The sequence below is a fragment of the Condylura cristata genome, unplaced genomic scaffold (assembly GCF_000260355.1).
Source record: "Condylura cristata isolate star-nosed mole 26May11 unplaced genomic scaffold, ConCri1.0 scaffold00033, whole genome shotgun sequence".
NCBI classification, from domain to species: Eukaryota; Metazoa; Chordata; class Mammalia; order Eulipotyphla; family Talpidae; genus Condylura; species Condylura cristata.
In genome coordinates this window covers 8848466-8865297 of record NW_004567134.1, presented here as the reverse complement: position 1 = coordinate 8865297, position 16832 = coordinate 8848466, and the positions used below count along the sequence as shown (strand labels likewise).

The 16832-nt window shown below is 36.0% G+C and overlaps 1 protein-coding gene across 1 annotated transcript; it reads right to left on the bottom strand.

The window, feature by feature from the left end:
* Window positions 1-1982: 1982 nt before the first annotated feature.
* Window positions 1983-14545, bottom strand: DAZL (deleted in azoospermia-like). Its single transcript, XM_004692185.1, has 11 exons — window positions 14447-14545; window positions 9419-9565; window positions 9070-9161; window positions 8555-8606; window positions 8164-8227; window positions 7941-8080; window positions 7277-7348; window positions 6475-6525; window positions 5569-5682; window positions 4424-4522; window positions 1983-2036 (listed from the first exon to the last, which is right to left on the bottom strand). Exons 1-11 carry the CDS (start codon window positions 14543-14545, stop codon window positions 1983-1985), a joined length of 984 nt encoding a protein of 327 aa, XP_004692242.1.
* Between the last annotated feature and the right edge of the window lie 2287 nt (window positions 14546-16832).

Here is a 16832-nt window from a genome sequence, read left to right as displayed (position 1 = left end):
AAAAAGTGCAATGTACCAAAGCTTGACGTTATAAGCTAACCGATGAATGCCACTATTAACATACTATACCCATGCCACTTCCCACCATTTCATTGTGTGACATGAATGAGGTCAAAAACACTTTTGGGGGAAAATTTTTTTTATTTCTATTTATTCATTTATGCAAAGACAGTATCAGGAATAGGTAAAAGGAACATACTTCTAATTTTAAAATTAATTTTCCATTTCGAAAGGTTCAGGATTTTGTCTCTTCTACCTTACTTTTAAAATACTTCAGTCCAACAAAATAACAAAAAGTTTATTCCTTTAGTTTTCTTAAGGTCATACTGGGATAATTAAGAGTTAGATCTTTAGAATTTAGGTATCATTTATAGTAACTTGGAGAGTTAATCACAAAATGATACATGAAAGAATGCTCTAGCACACACATGCACACACACACACAAAGTACAGAGAAATTTTCAAAGGCTACATTTCAGGGCATTTTCAAATTTTGAGATATAAGAAAGCCCTTTTCCCCGGGAATGCTTAAGTTGAAAGACGAATTCTTTCACATTCAGAATCAAAATGATTGGGAATTAGAAAACAAAAAAGGGCACTAATGAATATGCCCAAGGTAACTGTATTAGGTTAGCTGTAAATGGAGTTTCCATGTTTTAGCAGAGGGACGAAAGAAAGATCAGAAAGCCACTTGACAGTCATCACAGCAGGTCAAATGATGCTAATGCAGATGAAAGTTTCCCTCAGAAAGGTTCTATCACTGCCACCTTTCCAAGGCTTAGCCCTCCAACTGCTGACACTACTACTAGACTCTGGGTCAGCGAAGAGGCCTGCGCTCCAGTCTGTCACGATGTGCAATTACAGTGTCTAACAAGGAGACTAACTAATCTAAAAATGGATTGTTCACTCTGACTCTTAAGTATATTTCTGGGGTATGCTAGTGAAACATTTTTGTGGCTTAGAAATTCCAAAGCTCTCCTGAATGTAGTTTACTTTTAAAAAGAAAATAGAGACTAAGGAAAAAAAAATCAATTCTATTTGCTCTATAACATGTAACTAGTATTTTCATGTTTTTATAAAAACAATTCCTTTCAGATACTCTGATTAACCTTTAAGTGACATTAAAAAAAGTTTCAGTATTTTTTGATACCAATATTTTGCACAATTTAAGATACAGCCATTAAGTTTAGTGTTTTAAGGAAAAAAATAGAAAGAAAAAAAAAGGAGGATAACTCACTGAGAAGTTTATGTACCTAGTAAGGTTTGGTTTGTCTTGGGTTCTTAAAAATAATTAGGCCCAGAAATTTAGTTATCCTAATTATCATCCAAATCAACTAGAGTAGCTATGTGTGGATTCTAGATAAAATATAAAATATTTTGAATAAACATAAGACCCACTGATTGGACTGCTTGTTTAGAATCTGTTTTACTGGGTTTAAAAATCTGTTTTACTGGGTTTACACAAGGACAGCTTCAATAAAGTATATACTGAGTTCCATTGATTAAAAATTCAGTTTTAAAAACTTTTTGTGGTGAATTTCTAGACAAATCATAAGTGTTAGGTGTATTGTAAATATAGTACTGTTCACAGGTACATGCTGGAGAAGTGAAATGCTTGCATATTCAAACTACCAAAATTCCGACCTTTCAAAATAGTATGTTTTCTAAAACAATTTGACTTTTAAACTCTTAAAAGTGTCAATTTCAATTTAAAAAATATTACAGATAATGTTAAAGTTACTTCTTTCAATAGCAATTATTTTTACTGTCAACTACATATTTAACACAGAACCAATATCTAACTAAACATCTAATGTAAAACAGTTTTAATGCAATGTAAAACTACACAATCTAATAGAACTTGTAAAGAAAGTCTGCTTTATCAAAATTTAGAATTAAGTTTCTATAGTAGTCAAAAACTTCAGCCTCTTCTTAACACTAAAAACCAGCAACAACCATGAGACTGAAGTTAGCAGAGAGGATCAAACAGATTTAAGCACTGCCCGACTTCTTCTAAAGTGATGCACTCTTTTATCCTAGAAAAGGAAAGAAACAGTTCTTTTATACTTCATTGTTATTTTCCTATTAGCACTATGACCTAAGCATTGCACAATAATTAAAAAATATAAAATATGAGAAAAGGTGAATTTTGGGATACAAATGTATCAATGACTAGTTTTGATCACCAACAATTTAAGTTAAAAAAGAAATCTTAAGTTAAAAAGGAAATCTCAGCAAAACTTAGAAAGAGGTATTAGAATCGGTATCATTTTATGTAGATTTTTAATTAATGATTTGGCAATGACGTTCCTGAGACAGCTTGTGGAAAATGTATGTAATTTTTAAATGTACTGTTTTTACTTTAGTGGCATCTGGTAGAAATCACAGCTTAAGCACAGCACTCCGGTCTGAAATCCTACGGTTCTAGGTGAAAAGAGATTAAGTTTTGACATACTAACAGCACATCTTTATCTGTGATGAAGAGATGTCATACTTTAGGAATTAAAAGAAAAAAGTTAAATATATGCCAGATGTCCCTTTCCCTTCGTTACCTGCAGATGTGCAGATAGAAGGAACAAGGAATAGAAGTGCAGAGTTGAACAAATTAGTAAAAACAGAATAGTACTTTTTCTACATTGTTAAATTGTGCCTTTTTCTATGGATTAAGCAACTGTCATATAAAGGATGACTTCTGGAAATTTACGACCTATCAAAAGAGAAATATTCCACTAGCTTTAGACCCTGAAAAGCAGTCACAAACCCAAGTATTTTCAGCAGTCAGACAGGAAATGAAAGACACTGAAGGGACTGGAATTAAAATAACAGATTAGCATTTGCCATGAAAACAGTGTCTACTCCCTTGAAGCACTCATAGTCAATTAAAAGAACACTTAGCTAATCAATATAGGTCCATAGGGCAGACAACTGCAGACTAACCAAGTTCTGATTACTCGTTAGAGAACCAGAAAACTGAGGGATCCAGAGGGTGACTTGTCTAATACCAAGAAAAAGCTTAGCAATTTACAAATTACTGTGCTTTGCGAACAAAGTGTTAAGTATTGCCTATTTAACCTTATTTAAAAAGGCACTAAGTTTCATCCTCTGTCTATTCATAGTGTCTTTCCCCATTTTAAGGCATAAAAGCAATGGCTAAAAATTTCCCTTTTACTGGAAAATGGTACAAAAGTTATGGGAAAATTTGGGCAGCTCTTCAAAGGGTCAAACATAGTCACCATAGTAATTCCATTCCTAGATATATACTCAAGAGAAATAAAGGTTTATGTCCACACAGTAACTTGGACGTAGCATTATTTACAATAGTCAAAAAGTGTGAACTAACCAATGTCAATATGAAATGATGAATGAACAAAATAGCCATAAGCAAAAATAATGAAAGTGAAAAATATTGTTAATAATTATGAACCCTAAAACATTATGTAAATGAAAGAAACCAGTCACAAAAGATCCCATATGATATTATTCTATTGATATGATATATTTAGAGTAGGAAAATGCTTCAATAAAGTAGAAAAAGTGGTTTTACCTAGGGCTAGAGAAGTTGGAGGAAATTGGGAGTGCGTGCTAATGGCTAGAGGGATTATTTTAGGGATGATTAAAGTATTATAAAATTGACTATGGTCATGGTCATATAACTTACAAAGACACTAAAAACTACTGAACTGTACATTAAAAGGGTGAATTTGTATGGTGTATAAATTATATTTCAACAAGCCTGTTAAAAAGAAGCTTCCCTTTACCAAGCATAACTGCACCCCACCCTCACCCCATCTAGAGAAGTGATCTGTTCCTTCCCATCTTCAGATTCCAAACTAAATGGGTCTTAGAGGCCTTCCATCCTGTCTTCTCACTTTAGATTTAAATAAAAACTGGTGCTCAAGATTTAAGAAGTTTGTTCAAAGAAACAGAACTTTCTTAAATTTAAATACTCACACTCTCTTCCACTTTACCAACTTTGAACCAACTTCCTATTCTTTCTCGTCAGCCCTGGAACTGCTTCACACTGCCTCTTCTCCCACCATGTTGCAGAGGTATGTCATCTGAGTGATCAATTTCTTCTCTTCAGTCCTGTATCCTAGTACTCTTACATCCTGCTTTCAGGATTTAAAGTTTTCCCTTTGTCTATTTAGTCAAAACAGTGTTCTCTTCCAACTCTTTCATGAAAACTTTCCATTATAAGCTGCTAAAGATTTCTTAGGGCAGAACCAATGGCTCTATATCAATATTTGAACAGCATGAAGTATACTGCCAGGGAAACGCGTTCACACTGGTTTACTGGATTAGTCAAATAGTACTAAGGATTTAATTAAATATTCTATGTCATTTTAAAATATCTACACCCCAAGAAAAGATGCTTTAAATCTCAGAAACTGGCTTTTTATCCTGCTTTCTATTTCTTCCATACCTTGAAGTAGTCATCTTGATTAACAAGAGAGTTCCTCAGTCTGTTTTCCGGATTAAACAGACAAGATACCACCGTTTGAATGCTTCGGTCCACAGATTTCTGAAATACAAGAGTTTTCAGTAATCTAAAGACTATTCTTCCTTTTACTCACTATTAGTAAGCCCTTTTTCTTTTTGAAAGTTTAATGAATAAATACTATTTCTAAAAAATGTTTATGTAGTTCTCACGACCTATCACTTATTATGTAAGTTTTCTGTCAAATTATGAATCTTTTTAGAACTTTCATGACAGAATATAGGTTTAAAAAGCTGAATTTATTAAAACTCTTAAGCTAATCATTTAAGGCTTTTTAACTTTTCCTGGTAGGAAAAAATATACAAGACAAAAACTGATAATTGTATTATAAGCTATTTAAAATTCTTTCAAGTTTTAAATCATGTATCAGAGGGAATTTTTTAAACACAAGCTCATTAAATCTCAACATTTTTCTTACTGAGAAAACACACTGACAAACTTCACACACTCCAGTGGGAATCTCTCAATGGTATGTATATTCCCAGCAAACCAAGTATTTCCACAATCTTCAATAATCAAAAAAAAAAGAGAGAGAGAATTCAAGAGCTAAAATACTGTAATTATTAGAATCTGCTCTAAAAATAAAAAATAAAGTCTTATATTACAATTTCAGTTATTCCTAGTGACACCCTACTTTTAGAGTTGCTAACATATGTTAAGAAGAGAACACTATATATATAATTCATTGTGCATTGCTATTTAGCTAAGCAAATGTTTAAACTATTAAAAAACAAGAAGGTGTAGCATATTAACCCCTCTTTAAAGAGCTATTGTTTTTTTTGAGGAAACCTGCCCATTTCATTCTGCCAGATCATGGTAATAGAGTATTTATTAAAATATGATTAAAAAAGAGCAATGAAAACAGAGAAGGAAAGGACTCAGAAAATATCTGTATACTCTGACAGTGTGAAGGTACCTGAAACTTCCTTAGCTTTTATATCAAATGGTGAATTGTTAGTCAATTACTCAGGCGCTGTACTTAAATTTGAACAAAGACACTTAGTCCTCAAGTGTCATTATTAAAATGAAAATATACAAAACTATAAATATTTAAAAAATTAGATGTTTGCCTTTTGTGGGCCATTTCCAGAGGATGGAGTAGCTTCATGAACTGAGCATTCATTTGGCAAAACTTCAGCTCCTGGGTCAACTTCATTACAGTGGTAGTTAACAGCTGTATAAGCCTTCATTTAAAATGATAAAAGTATAGTTTTAAAAAGATTTACATTAAATATACTTCTAAGAAATCTTCAAAATGGTGAGCTACTATTCAAAGTTTAAATATGGACTATATCCTAATTCAATTAAATTAATTCAGAAACATTAGGCAAGACTGTCTTTTAAAGGTCTACTAAGCTTTAATATAATCAGAAATTCAAAGGCTCAGAAAAAGAAACCTCAATATGTAGTAAGGAAATGGAAAGAATTTCCCAGTGCTTGAGAATTTTAACTTCTTTTATTATATCCTCCAATATTCAGTCCTGAGGGAAAAGAAAGTAGCAATAGCTCAGGTGTTTCAAGGATAGTACCCCCTCTTTTGTTTTATTCCTTTTCTAATATAACCCACAGTAGTATTAGTAAAACATTTCCTTGTTCCTCTTACACAGAATTTTTAATGGGTAGAAAACCAGAGGCAGAGTCAATACTAGTTCTAAATCCATGAAGTCAGAATTAGCATAGATATTAACACTATCTTTCTTAGATTATAGATTTTATGAACAAGTAACTGAGCATTTTTATACAGAACAGCCACAGCTTAAGAACACAGAAATCTGAAAAATGAAAAGCAATTTCTCCCATGGGAATACATAATTGGGTTGATGAGAAATTAACAAAACATATCTCAATCTAACAATGGCATTTAAAAATAATTCTAGCTATCCATGATATGGTGAAGGCCAAGAAATATGTAATAGTTAAGCCAGAGTCTCATTTTAAATAAAGACTAGGAGCTACAGGTGGCTAAATCACCTTACCGGAGGTATAACATAACTTCTTGGTTCCCCAGCAGGCCACTGTGGTGGCATCTTTAAATAAAAAAAATTTTTTAAAAATTATCGAAATATTCCCACACATTTTCACAAAGATAAGAAATACATAATGTTGAGGGAGCTGTCATGCTGGCTTCTTTAACATGTTATAACAATGGAATGGAAATGTTACAATTACTCTCATATACAAACCCCACCTTTTCTGTTTTCTAGAAAACTCAAACGTAGTACTTCTTTTAATTTATACCATAGAAAGGGTTATGAGTCTTAGTCATATCCAATGAGCAGAAATTCAGATATTAGAGGACTCTGATCCTCTTGCAGTAGCCGCCTAACATAGCAATTACCAATATACTGGAATTCAGTGCTTAAAATTGAGGAATCATTGCATTTCAACCAATCCTCCTAGAATAGTGTATAACAGTCATAATCTGGGTATTTCAGCTATTTGGTAGAAAAGAGAAAAGAAACCATGCTAAAATAAAGGGATCACCAAATCTTTTAAGATGGTACAGGGAAAAGTTCTTGCTAAGTGCTTTCTTGTCAAAGCATTCCCTTATTTCTAAGTGATACAGAAGTCTTAATTTTAGACTAATTTTAGTTTTATTCTTTATAGTTAGATATTCTTTTTTTTAACCCTGTGGGTTTTTTTTATAATAGTTTATTTTCACATCATTTTGAAAAGTTAGATATTCTTAACAAGTTTAAATGACAAGCTATTGGAGGACTTTAAGTAAATGCCTCAGTAATATTCCGCAATCAATCCTTTTGCTCCCTCTTAAATTACCTGATAATTATAAATAGGCAGTTGATATCCAGTGATAACTTGAACTGGTGAGCTTGGATAAGGAGGATATGCCTGAAAATAAAGTTTACAAAAAAAAAGGATTAACGAAGTAAATTCTTTATTTAAAAGGATTATTATTCTCGATATGAAAATAAAGAAACAGTTATTTTTCTAAAATACAATGCAGAATTTTCACAGGGTGAATGACTTCATCAAAAAAAAATAACCAAAAACCTCTCTATCAAATGTTAGCATGAGGTTTATATCTTAGTCAGCAAGTTGTATGAAGAGGCATCTGAAAATTGTTGCAAAGAAAGAATAGCCAGAAGAATTGTTAACCTTAGAGGAGAGTAAACAAGAAACACAAGGATAACTGCTGTCAAATATTTTAGGAATTATCAGGTGGAGGGATAAGGACATACGTTATGTTCTTTATGGATATAACAAAATCTCACCAACTATACAGAAGGATATTTTAGCTTAGAATAAGAATACACTAGAATGACACATTTCTAACAAAAGTAATAGACTTTCCATTACTCAAAGAAAATATAATTCACCAAGGATAAGATTAAGAACTGATTTACAGTTGTTTTTTTAAGTTGCTCCTCACCTATAATCTTTCTAACACTGTTAACAGCAACAAAAAATACAAGAAACTTACCTGGACATATTGAGTTATAGGATTCACCACAGTTGGAGGCTGCATGTAAGTTTCAGTGTTTGGATTATTCCAGACACTCTGAAACTGTGGTGGAGGAGGAGGATTAAACACCAGAGGACGCGGCTGCACATGATAAGCACCTTTTAAAAGAAAACAAATCCTATTTTTAGTTCTCTGGAAAACTGCGCATGTATCATCAAAAACAATTTCTTTTCTTACTTACATAAATTTTGTTTCCTGATTGCAGGGCCCAGTTTCAGCTTTTTACCATGGAAATTTATCTGTGACTGGAAGTAAAACAGTGACAAAGCTAGAATCAATCTCCAAGTCTTTGCTTCCAGTATTTGGTAAATACTCCAAAATTCATCCGCCTAGAGCTACTATGCTTACTACTCTAGCCAAGTGTCTAGACATATTGTAGAGTTTGATCAAAAACCTGTACACTGTGTTGAACCTTTTCTAGCTCTAGGTTATGAATCAAAAATAAACAAATTATACATAGCAAGTTCTGAACAATTACTTAGATAATATTTACAATACGCTTACTACACAAGTAGTATATACTGAAATACTACATCCAAAGACAAATGGATGTTTTTCATAAGATTACTTACTTCTACTATCTTCTGCACATCCACGTCATTATAAAATGAAACAAATCCATAGCTAGAAGGGCAAACAAATGAAGTATAAAATCACTACTGTTATAATAGCAGTATATGGTTTACAGTCTAGTATTCTGAGCTAACTGACAGAAGTGATGAAAAAGGATGAAAAATACACTAAGGTAAATGTTTATAAGATATACATGATAGATGCTCAATAAATATTACTGCTTTTTTACCCTTATCTATGTTAGAAAGGGTTAAAATTAAGACAATAATATTCATTAATACAAAATTCCTATATAATTCACATATCTGAAATAAATGAAGATGGGAAACTTACATATAAACACTAGAAAAATGATTAAATAAGAAATGGCAGCAAACTTACCCTCTACATGAAATTAACAAAGCACCAAATTTCATTGTAATATAAGTTTAATACCAGTTTTAGCCTCCTCTTCAATAGGTTACAGATGCTATTATATCAGATATTTTGATAAATTGTATTGTGTTTGACTCACCCTTTAGACACACCAGTTCGATCCGTGATTATCTTCACTTCTTTCACTGAACCATATCTAGCAAAGAAACTTCTAATTTCGGTTTCATCCATCTATGGCAAAGAATTTGACGTCAATTCAGTATCCAAAATTTTCAATTCAACTATAAAGAAAGCTTTGTAAGACACTAATCTTACCCAAGTATTCAGTAGTCCTAAACTACCTGTAGTTCTTTGTCAAAGGTATTTATAGTCCTGAGATGTTTAAAAAAAAAAAAAAAAACCAATTCCAAATATGCATGATGTAACCAAGTTAAAATACTGTGATTCATAAAATATTTTAAAATAGGAATGAAATATGAATACCATACCCTTACATCAATTCCACCAACAAAAACGGTATTTGGCATGATTTTGCCTTCTGGTAAAACATAGCCCTGGCTGGTCGCAGCAGAAGAGGACTGAGTGCTGGCCTCTCTGGAGACAGTCGAGTTTGGGGTCTCAGAATTCACAGCAGACTGTAATGTGGAAATCAGTGTCACCATCAGAAATACTAGTAAAAAACACATCTATGAAATACAATTGTAGCATGTAAAATACAAAATGTTTTCATATTAATTACTTTCGTTGTAAATTAGTTATCAATACAACTTAGATCAAGCTCAGGATTTAAAGAAATTAGAATAGGCCAGCATAAAATTTCAATGGAATTGTACATAGTACTTCCTTCAGCCAGGGTTGTTCATTGTTATTTCTTATGTACTCTGCAATACTATAAAACTGATTTTATTGTTTGTGAAAAATACTACATGAAGTACTAAAAAATATTTGTAAAGTTCAGACTTGTAAAAACTGAAGTTATTAAAAATCATTCTGTTGTATAAAAAGCAAATTTTCACATACTGAGTATGTTAACAGGAAACACGGTGAATCTTTAAATAAGATAACCCCCAAAAATTTACATCAAAACCAAACAGCATCACTTTAAACCAATTTGTTTTGTCTTTTTATTCAAAGAAATTCACACCGATTTTAGAAGTATAATAACTGCCTGTGATAGTATGCCTGCTACACTTTGGAAATGGATCATGAAACCACTATTGGCTTGTGTTAGCACAGCTTACGCAAAAACAAAACAAAACAAAAAAATCAAGTGGAGGTGGTGTTATAATTTTTCCTAATCCTAGGGTGTTCAAAACATCTTTAGAAAAAACATGTTTCTTCCTGAATAAAGCCAACTCAGTCCCACTGATAATTCTAATTTTCACAGTGGGCTCATAAATATAAATGATACCATCTTTATTTTCAGATAAAGAAACCCACACATGAAATTCATTTTTCTGGATTCCAGTCAGAATTCTGTCTTTAGTCTTCTCACAGTAGACTCTTAAGTATAACGTAAATTTTCCTGAAGCAGAATCTACAGGTAACATATGAGTCGGAATGGCAGTAAAAAATTTCATCAGGAGTTCACAGAAGTTCAAGTCCTTTACAAGGTTAATAGCCACTTACAGACCAGCTGCACACCTGTGGGAAAACCCGCTTTGAGAATGAAATGAGATAATGCCTGTGAACTAGTTTGAGAAGTATAAAAAGGTATGCTGATTGTAAGTTAGTGTCCTGTTCACTGACAATTTGAATTTATTTTCAAGTTTTTTTTTTAAGTTTCTTTCCCTGCCATACCACTTATTTTACAGATAACTTATTAACAACTAATTTGAACTGAAACTTCAAACATCCACTTATTGCCCATCCACTTATTTAAAATTCACTTAAGTGCCTACTGATTACAAGAGCTAAGTGGAAGAGGCTGTAAGCGAGATAAAGCTATTCCACCTCTGCTTTGAAGAACACAAAAACAAGGACTGAAGAAACCAATAAGCATAGCCATTTAATAGAAATTAATAATGAGAAAGTAGACATAACTACTGTCTCGTTAGATGTGAGAAGTTACTGAAAATTTTATATTTTAGAAACCCTAATACAGTATTATAAGAACTGACAAGGAAAACCTGAATCCTCATTCAATATACAAAATAAACTTGATTTTGGAAAGAGAAAAATAAGGTATTATAGGACTTTTTTTTTTTTTTTTTGAAAGATTTATTTGTACATAGGCTCAGCGGTGGCGAAAGACTTCACCAGAGACAGAGTGGGGAGCAGAACAGGCAGATTGACGAAGTACACTGCTGAGGGGAGCAGCCGGCGGGTCAGGAGAGGTCTGCCTCGCCAAGTGGTCACCTCCGGAGAAGGCGGGAATCGAACTCATGCGGAAGTGGTTGCAGCTTCTTAGTGCAATGCTTTAACCCACTGCGCCACCAGGGAGGGCCTATTATAGGAAGTTTTTAAGTTTCGGGGCGGTTACAAATGGGCTATCTGCTTTACTGGAATATTAAACGTCAAACTCATCAATCTCCTTGCTGGAGTCATTGCCTTAGTAAGGAAGGCACCATCATGTCCCAGCATTCAGCCAGCAGGTGGCACTAGAAGCTAACAAAGTAAGCAAAGTCCATTTTAACAGGAATGAACTGTGGAGATGTGTTTGCAAACTCCCTATTATGTGTACTACATTTAATATATACAACATTCACAGCCAATAGACAATCTTTGGTCACTTTTAAACTATGGTCACAAAAACTGCAAGTGAATGCTTAGGCTAATTTGGTGTTTCAAAGTACTAACCTTAACTAATAGAGAATACAGAAAATACACTGCATTAAATGTTAGCTGGTGGGTTTTGAAGTAATTAATTTTTGGATAGTAAGTAGGAATAAACTTGAAAGCCATCAAATATGTAATTTTCACCAGTATTATTTACACTAATATTTCCCTGTTAATATTTGGATAACCAAATGACAAAACTAAAAGTAGAAAAAAAAATGTTCCTAAAGCTCCTCAGATACCATGCTATTTGAGAACACTAGCTGTATCAGTTTCTATGTCCATAGGAAGCAAACTACATATATTGAGATCTACATATATTGACCAGGAAGAAAGTCTATCATTTGTAGTCATCAGTCATATCCAGAGAACAAATAGTAAAACTTAAAATGAAAAAAATAAAAAATAAAAGTTAGAAAACTTGGATGTAAGTGTAAGAATGGATTGTGGGGTAAGAGAGGAGGTTTCAAAACAAATCTGGCAAAGTTCAGCAAGAAAAAAGGCAAGAAAGCAAAACATGTGCCTTGATAAAAAGGCTGTGACCACAGGTTTTAATATGCTTTAATGGAATAAATTTGGAAATCTTGCTAAAATGCTTTTCTAAATAAATGCAAAATTTAAAAAACAGCCTCAGGCAGAGAAAGAACATGCAATTTCTCACTCATTTTCATTGGGAGATTTTTTAAGCTACATAAATGATAATTGGTTCTGGGGTGGGGGTCAGGACCAAGAGACAAAAAATGGAAGAGTGAGTTGAACAGAAAGAAAAATTCACTTTTCTTTAAAAAAAAAATCACAAGAGTATCTCTCAATACATTTGACATAATTAAAACTATCTTAAAAAAAAAAAAAAACTCCCTCTTTCAGATGTGCACAATTCTAGCAGTATAGGTTTCCTCCACCATTCCTATTTGGTATGATTCAGTGGGTTCCACTAAGAGTCTAGTAACACTGTTATCATTAATTTATAAGGAAAATATGTTCAACATTCCCAGATCACAGAATTAGCCTATTGAATCATATTAAACAGGATAGTGGGGGAAACCAATATATATAAATATACAATCTTATATAGTTTATACTGTACAGTTCCAGTTTATACTGAAAGTGCAAGGGTGGTTCATTTTTATGAAATGTTATTGTAATTTACCATTGAAAAAGCATTTGATAAAATACAATGTTTAGTTTTAATTAAAAAAAGTAAAGCACATATAGAACAATCTTAGTTTCTACTATTATCAGGCTTATTATATGAAATACTAGTTATTTCTGCTGAAATTAGCAGTAAGGGAATCATCACCATTGTAAATTTTTCCACTATATAGTTCAACAGAAGTATTAATGCAAATTCTTATAATATTAAGAAAAACAAATAGATATAGAAAAGTAGGTTAAGAACTTGTAAGGCAATTTAAAGAGCTTTATGACAATAAATTTCAACTTCACTAATGATAAAAGATCTTAACAACATAATGAAATCTTTTCTAGCTTTAGATTGGCAACTTCAAAAAGTTGTAATTTCCATCAGAAATAATACAGAGACACTATCACCCCACAGAACAACAGTGGGACTATATACTGTTACATGATTTGTCAAGAGTACATTGGAATGACATACCATAATTTAAATTATTGTAAAATGGGCATAACCCTTTTATCCAGTGATTCCCCTGATGGCAGTACATTTCAACAAATGAATAGAACAAGTATGCTAAATATGTGCACAAAGACAATCACCATAGAATTATTTTAACATAGAAAAATTATCAATAAGGAAATTTGGTAAAAGAAGTAAATGACACCCCCTCAAACTTTAACAGTCTATATTCAAAGTTATTGTAGTTATCTTTGGAATAATGCCCACTATATATTAAAGGAAGGATACAGCTGTAAAAGAGAAATGTCGTGGCACAACTTTTGTAAGATAAAATACATAACATAAAAGCAGTCTGGAAGCACATCTAACAAAACAATGGTTACAGGTGTTGGGCTAAAAATGGAACTCTATTTTCTGCATTGATTACTTTCAAATGAGTAAATATGCTACTTTGAGAAGGGAAAAAAATAACACAAAGCTTTTACCATTTCGCTTACTGCTAAAACTGGAGAGGAAAAATTACTGTAATTACTTACAGTAGCTCAAAGTGATCTTTAAATAATTATTACCATGCGTGGATAACTACATGACACAAATAATTACAAATAGTTATTTACAGACCATCGCTCCGTACTAACATAAATTTCCTCCATCTCTTCAAATGGAGACGCAAGTGATGGCACTATACAGAAGCGACACACAGTGTGTAAGACATCTGGGACTTGGTGGCTGGTCCAAGGGTTCATGCGACGGGCTCTCCACGTGACGAAACAACGCGAAGCATTTCTCAACTCACCTAAGCACGCACCCCAAAGACCCCCTATGACTGGGGGTTCATTTTATTTAAAGTTCTTGTTTTATCTAACCCATACAAAAAAAGGGGTTCATCGTTTCTCGCCGCCTCGCACCCGGAGGCTCAAAACCGAAAGTGACGCCAAGCCAGAGGGTGGCCAGGGTGCCATACTTGAGGCCGCCCCAGGGGGCGCCAGCGCACGGCCGGGGCGTCTTATCTGAGGCCGTCCCAGGGGGCGCCAAAGCGCGCTCAGCCCCGCCCACCCGCGCCTTCCAGCCACCTCAGCCCCGCAGCCCCCCTCATACCCGCCAGCCACAGCCCTACCCCACCCCTCCCCCATAGCCCCACCGCGCCTCCCCATCGCAAGGGAACCCCCTTCCTGAAGAAATTCAGGCCCCCCAGACGGCAGCGAGCCCCTGGGGAAGAGACCACGCGGCCTGACGCCATCTCCGCCATCTCACGGAGGCGAACTCACTGCCGCCTCTCCAAAGGGAAAAGCACCCCCGGGGTTGGGGCACCCCAAATCGAGAGATGAGGGGCTGAGCATACCAGCCCACCCGCTTCCTCCGAGTTGGAGGCGGCCGCAGAGGTGCGGCCGTGCGAAGGCCACAGACCCTGCACGTGGTCAGTCGGCGGCCGCAGTCCTCAGGCCAGACCCCTCCCCCACCCGGCCGCCCGCCCTCCCTGGTCAGCAGGCCGAGGGCCTGGTAGGCCGCGCCTGGTCGGCCGCCTCTGCCCCCCACTCAGTAGGCCGCAACCTGCGGCATCCCGGGCGGATGTCTGAGAATGGGGAAGCCAGGGTGCCCCCGCCTCTCCCGGTCCCCCCAAAGCCGCCTTTCGGCCATCATGGAGCGCGCCCACCCCGCTGGCGCCCCTCAGGCCTTCTCCTCAACTCACCATGATGGCGGCTGCTAGCAGTTCCTGCCGACGGGGCTCGAGGAGGAGCAGAAGCTGCGCTTGTGGCACCACTCTGGGGGGTGCTGGTGCCCAGGCCCGGCTCGGATGGGGCGAAATGAAAAAAGTCGGGTGAGTAAGAAAAGTCGAAAGGGGCAGTGGGCCGAGGAGGCCTGGGAGGTGGCTGACGAGGCTGAGGGGCGCAGGCAGACTGAGGCGTGGTCCGCGGGGCTCCCAGAGTTGGCTCCTGCGCAGGGTGCTGGGGCTCGTCGTAGCTGCCTCAGCCAATGGGTGACAGCGTCTCCCGCCCCCTGCCGGGGGGGTTTGGGGGGAACGACCGCGCCCTGGCCGGGGGGTGTGCAGGGGGTGCGCGCGGGCCGGCATCGGGCAGCCAGTGAGGTTCTGCCCTCAGAGAGACCCTCGGACGTACATGTCATCCCGAAATTGTCTTTGAAGCATACGTAAAATAAGTATGCATCCTGGAATACATATTAAAATAGAAATGTAATGTCCGGGCTCCAGTTTCAAAATGGCGTCTTGAGCGCACAGTGCTTGGCAAAATCGCTGTCCTGAAAACTCTTGAAATGCCTATAGAAATGGAAAATAGAAACATAACTAAGTAGAACAGGAAAGGAGATACCGAAAACTTCCAATTTTAGACGACTTTCTGTCAAGTTAGAGGTAGATGGTGTTGGATTAGAAGAACTAGCAGCTAGGGCAGTCAGCTTGGCATTCAGGCCGCTCATTTTCCAAAAGCCGTTTATTGAGGGGCTGCGATTGCCAGGCGCCACAGGTAGAGGAGTGAGAGAACACCTTTTCCTTCGGGGAGTTCAAGTTGTAAAAAGATAGCTTATATTTTAGTTCTTATAGGAAGAAACTAGACTTGCCTAGAGAATTCTAGAACATTCTCAGGCCAGAGAAATAAGACAGAGAAAGGGTGAGCTGAGGGGCAGTTGATGGTGCAAATCACATAATTTTGGGAACCAGTCCAGAACCTGTACCTACAGAGCTGGCTCTAGCGTTTATCCTCAAACTTGACTTTTGTATTAGTGAAAATCATTATCACATGTTACATATTTGTAAGCTGGCAAAATGGAGGACTTATATTACCTGAAAACTCTCACTATGATCATCTAGCATTGCTGGATAAAATATTATCTAAAGTAATGTTAACATGAATATTTTAAGTTTTTTTTATATGATAAAGCAAATACTGTTTTTAATAATGCAGTGAGATGTTGAACTGAGTTTTCTCTGGTCCTGGGTAATGAGGACTGGCATGTGGGGTAGCCAGGCATACTAATAATTAACCCTGGATTTTTTTTTAAAAAGCCCACATCCCTGGAACCAGGTCCCACACAAACCAGGACAGTTGGTCATTCTAGGTGTATTATGATGTTAGTCACTGTAACTTGAGACCTGGAAGTATAAAGGTCGGAATAAAGCAAGGGTTTCAGTAACTCAAGGTGGGAGCTGAAACTGAGCAACTACAGTAAGTCATTGTTCCAGAAAGACGTCATTCTCAGGAAAAGGGTAGACCAGGGAAAATGTGAAAACCCAGGAGACAAGCAGAGGAGGAAGCCTTTTTCATTCCTAAATGAAAAGAACAAAAATTATTTGATGAAATGAATCCCTAGACCTGCATTACACAGGAGTTCAGCGTACTTGTTGGAATTTCAAATCCTTAGTATTTGACTATCCCCTGCCTCCCCAAATAGATCTCAGGTAAGTAATTTATGGAATGCTTGGCTGAAGCAAACGTAATGCTATCCTGGAGCGATGCATCCATAAAAGCCTGGGAGGAATTCTCATAAAAAAAGGACCCTTTAAAAATAAACTC

Coding starts and splice junctions, on each gene's coding strand:
- DAZL (XM_004692185.1), bottom strand. CDS start 14,545: ATGGCGTCAGGCCGCGTGGTCTCTTCCCCAGGGGCTCGCTGCCGTCTG. Junction 4,523..5,568: donor CTGGAAATGGCCCACAAAAG/GCAAACATCTAA, acceptor CTTGTATTTCAG/AAATCTGTGGACCGAAGCAT. Junction 2,037..4,423: donor ATCAAGATGACTACTTCAAG/GTATGGAAGAAA, acceptor TTCCTTTTCTAG/GATAAAAGAGTGCATCACTT.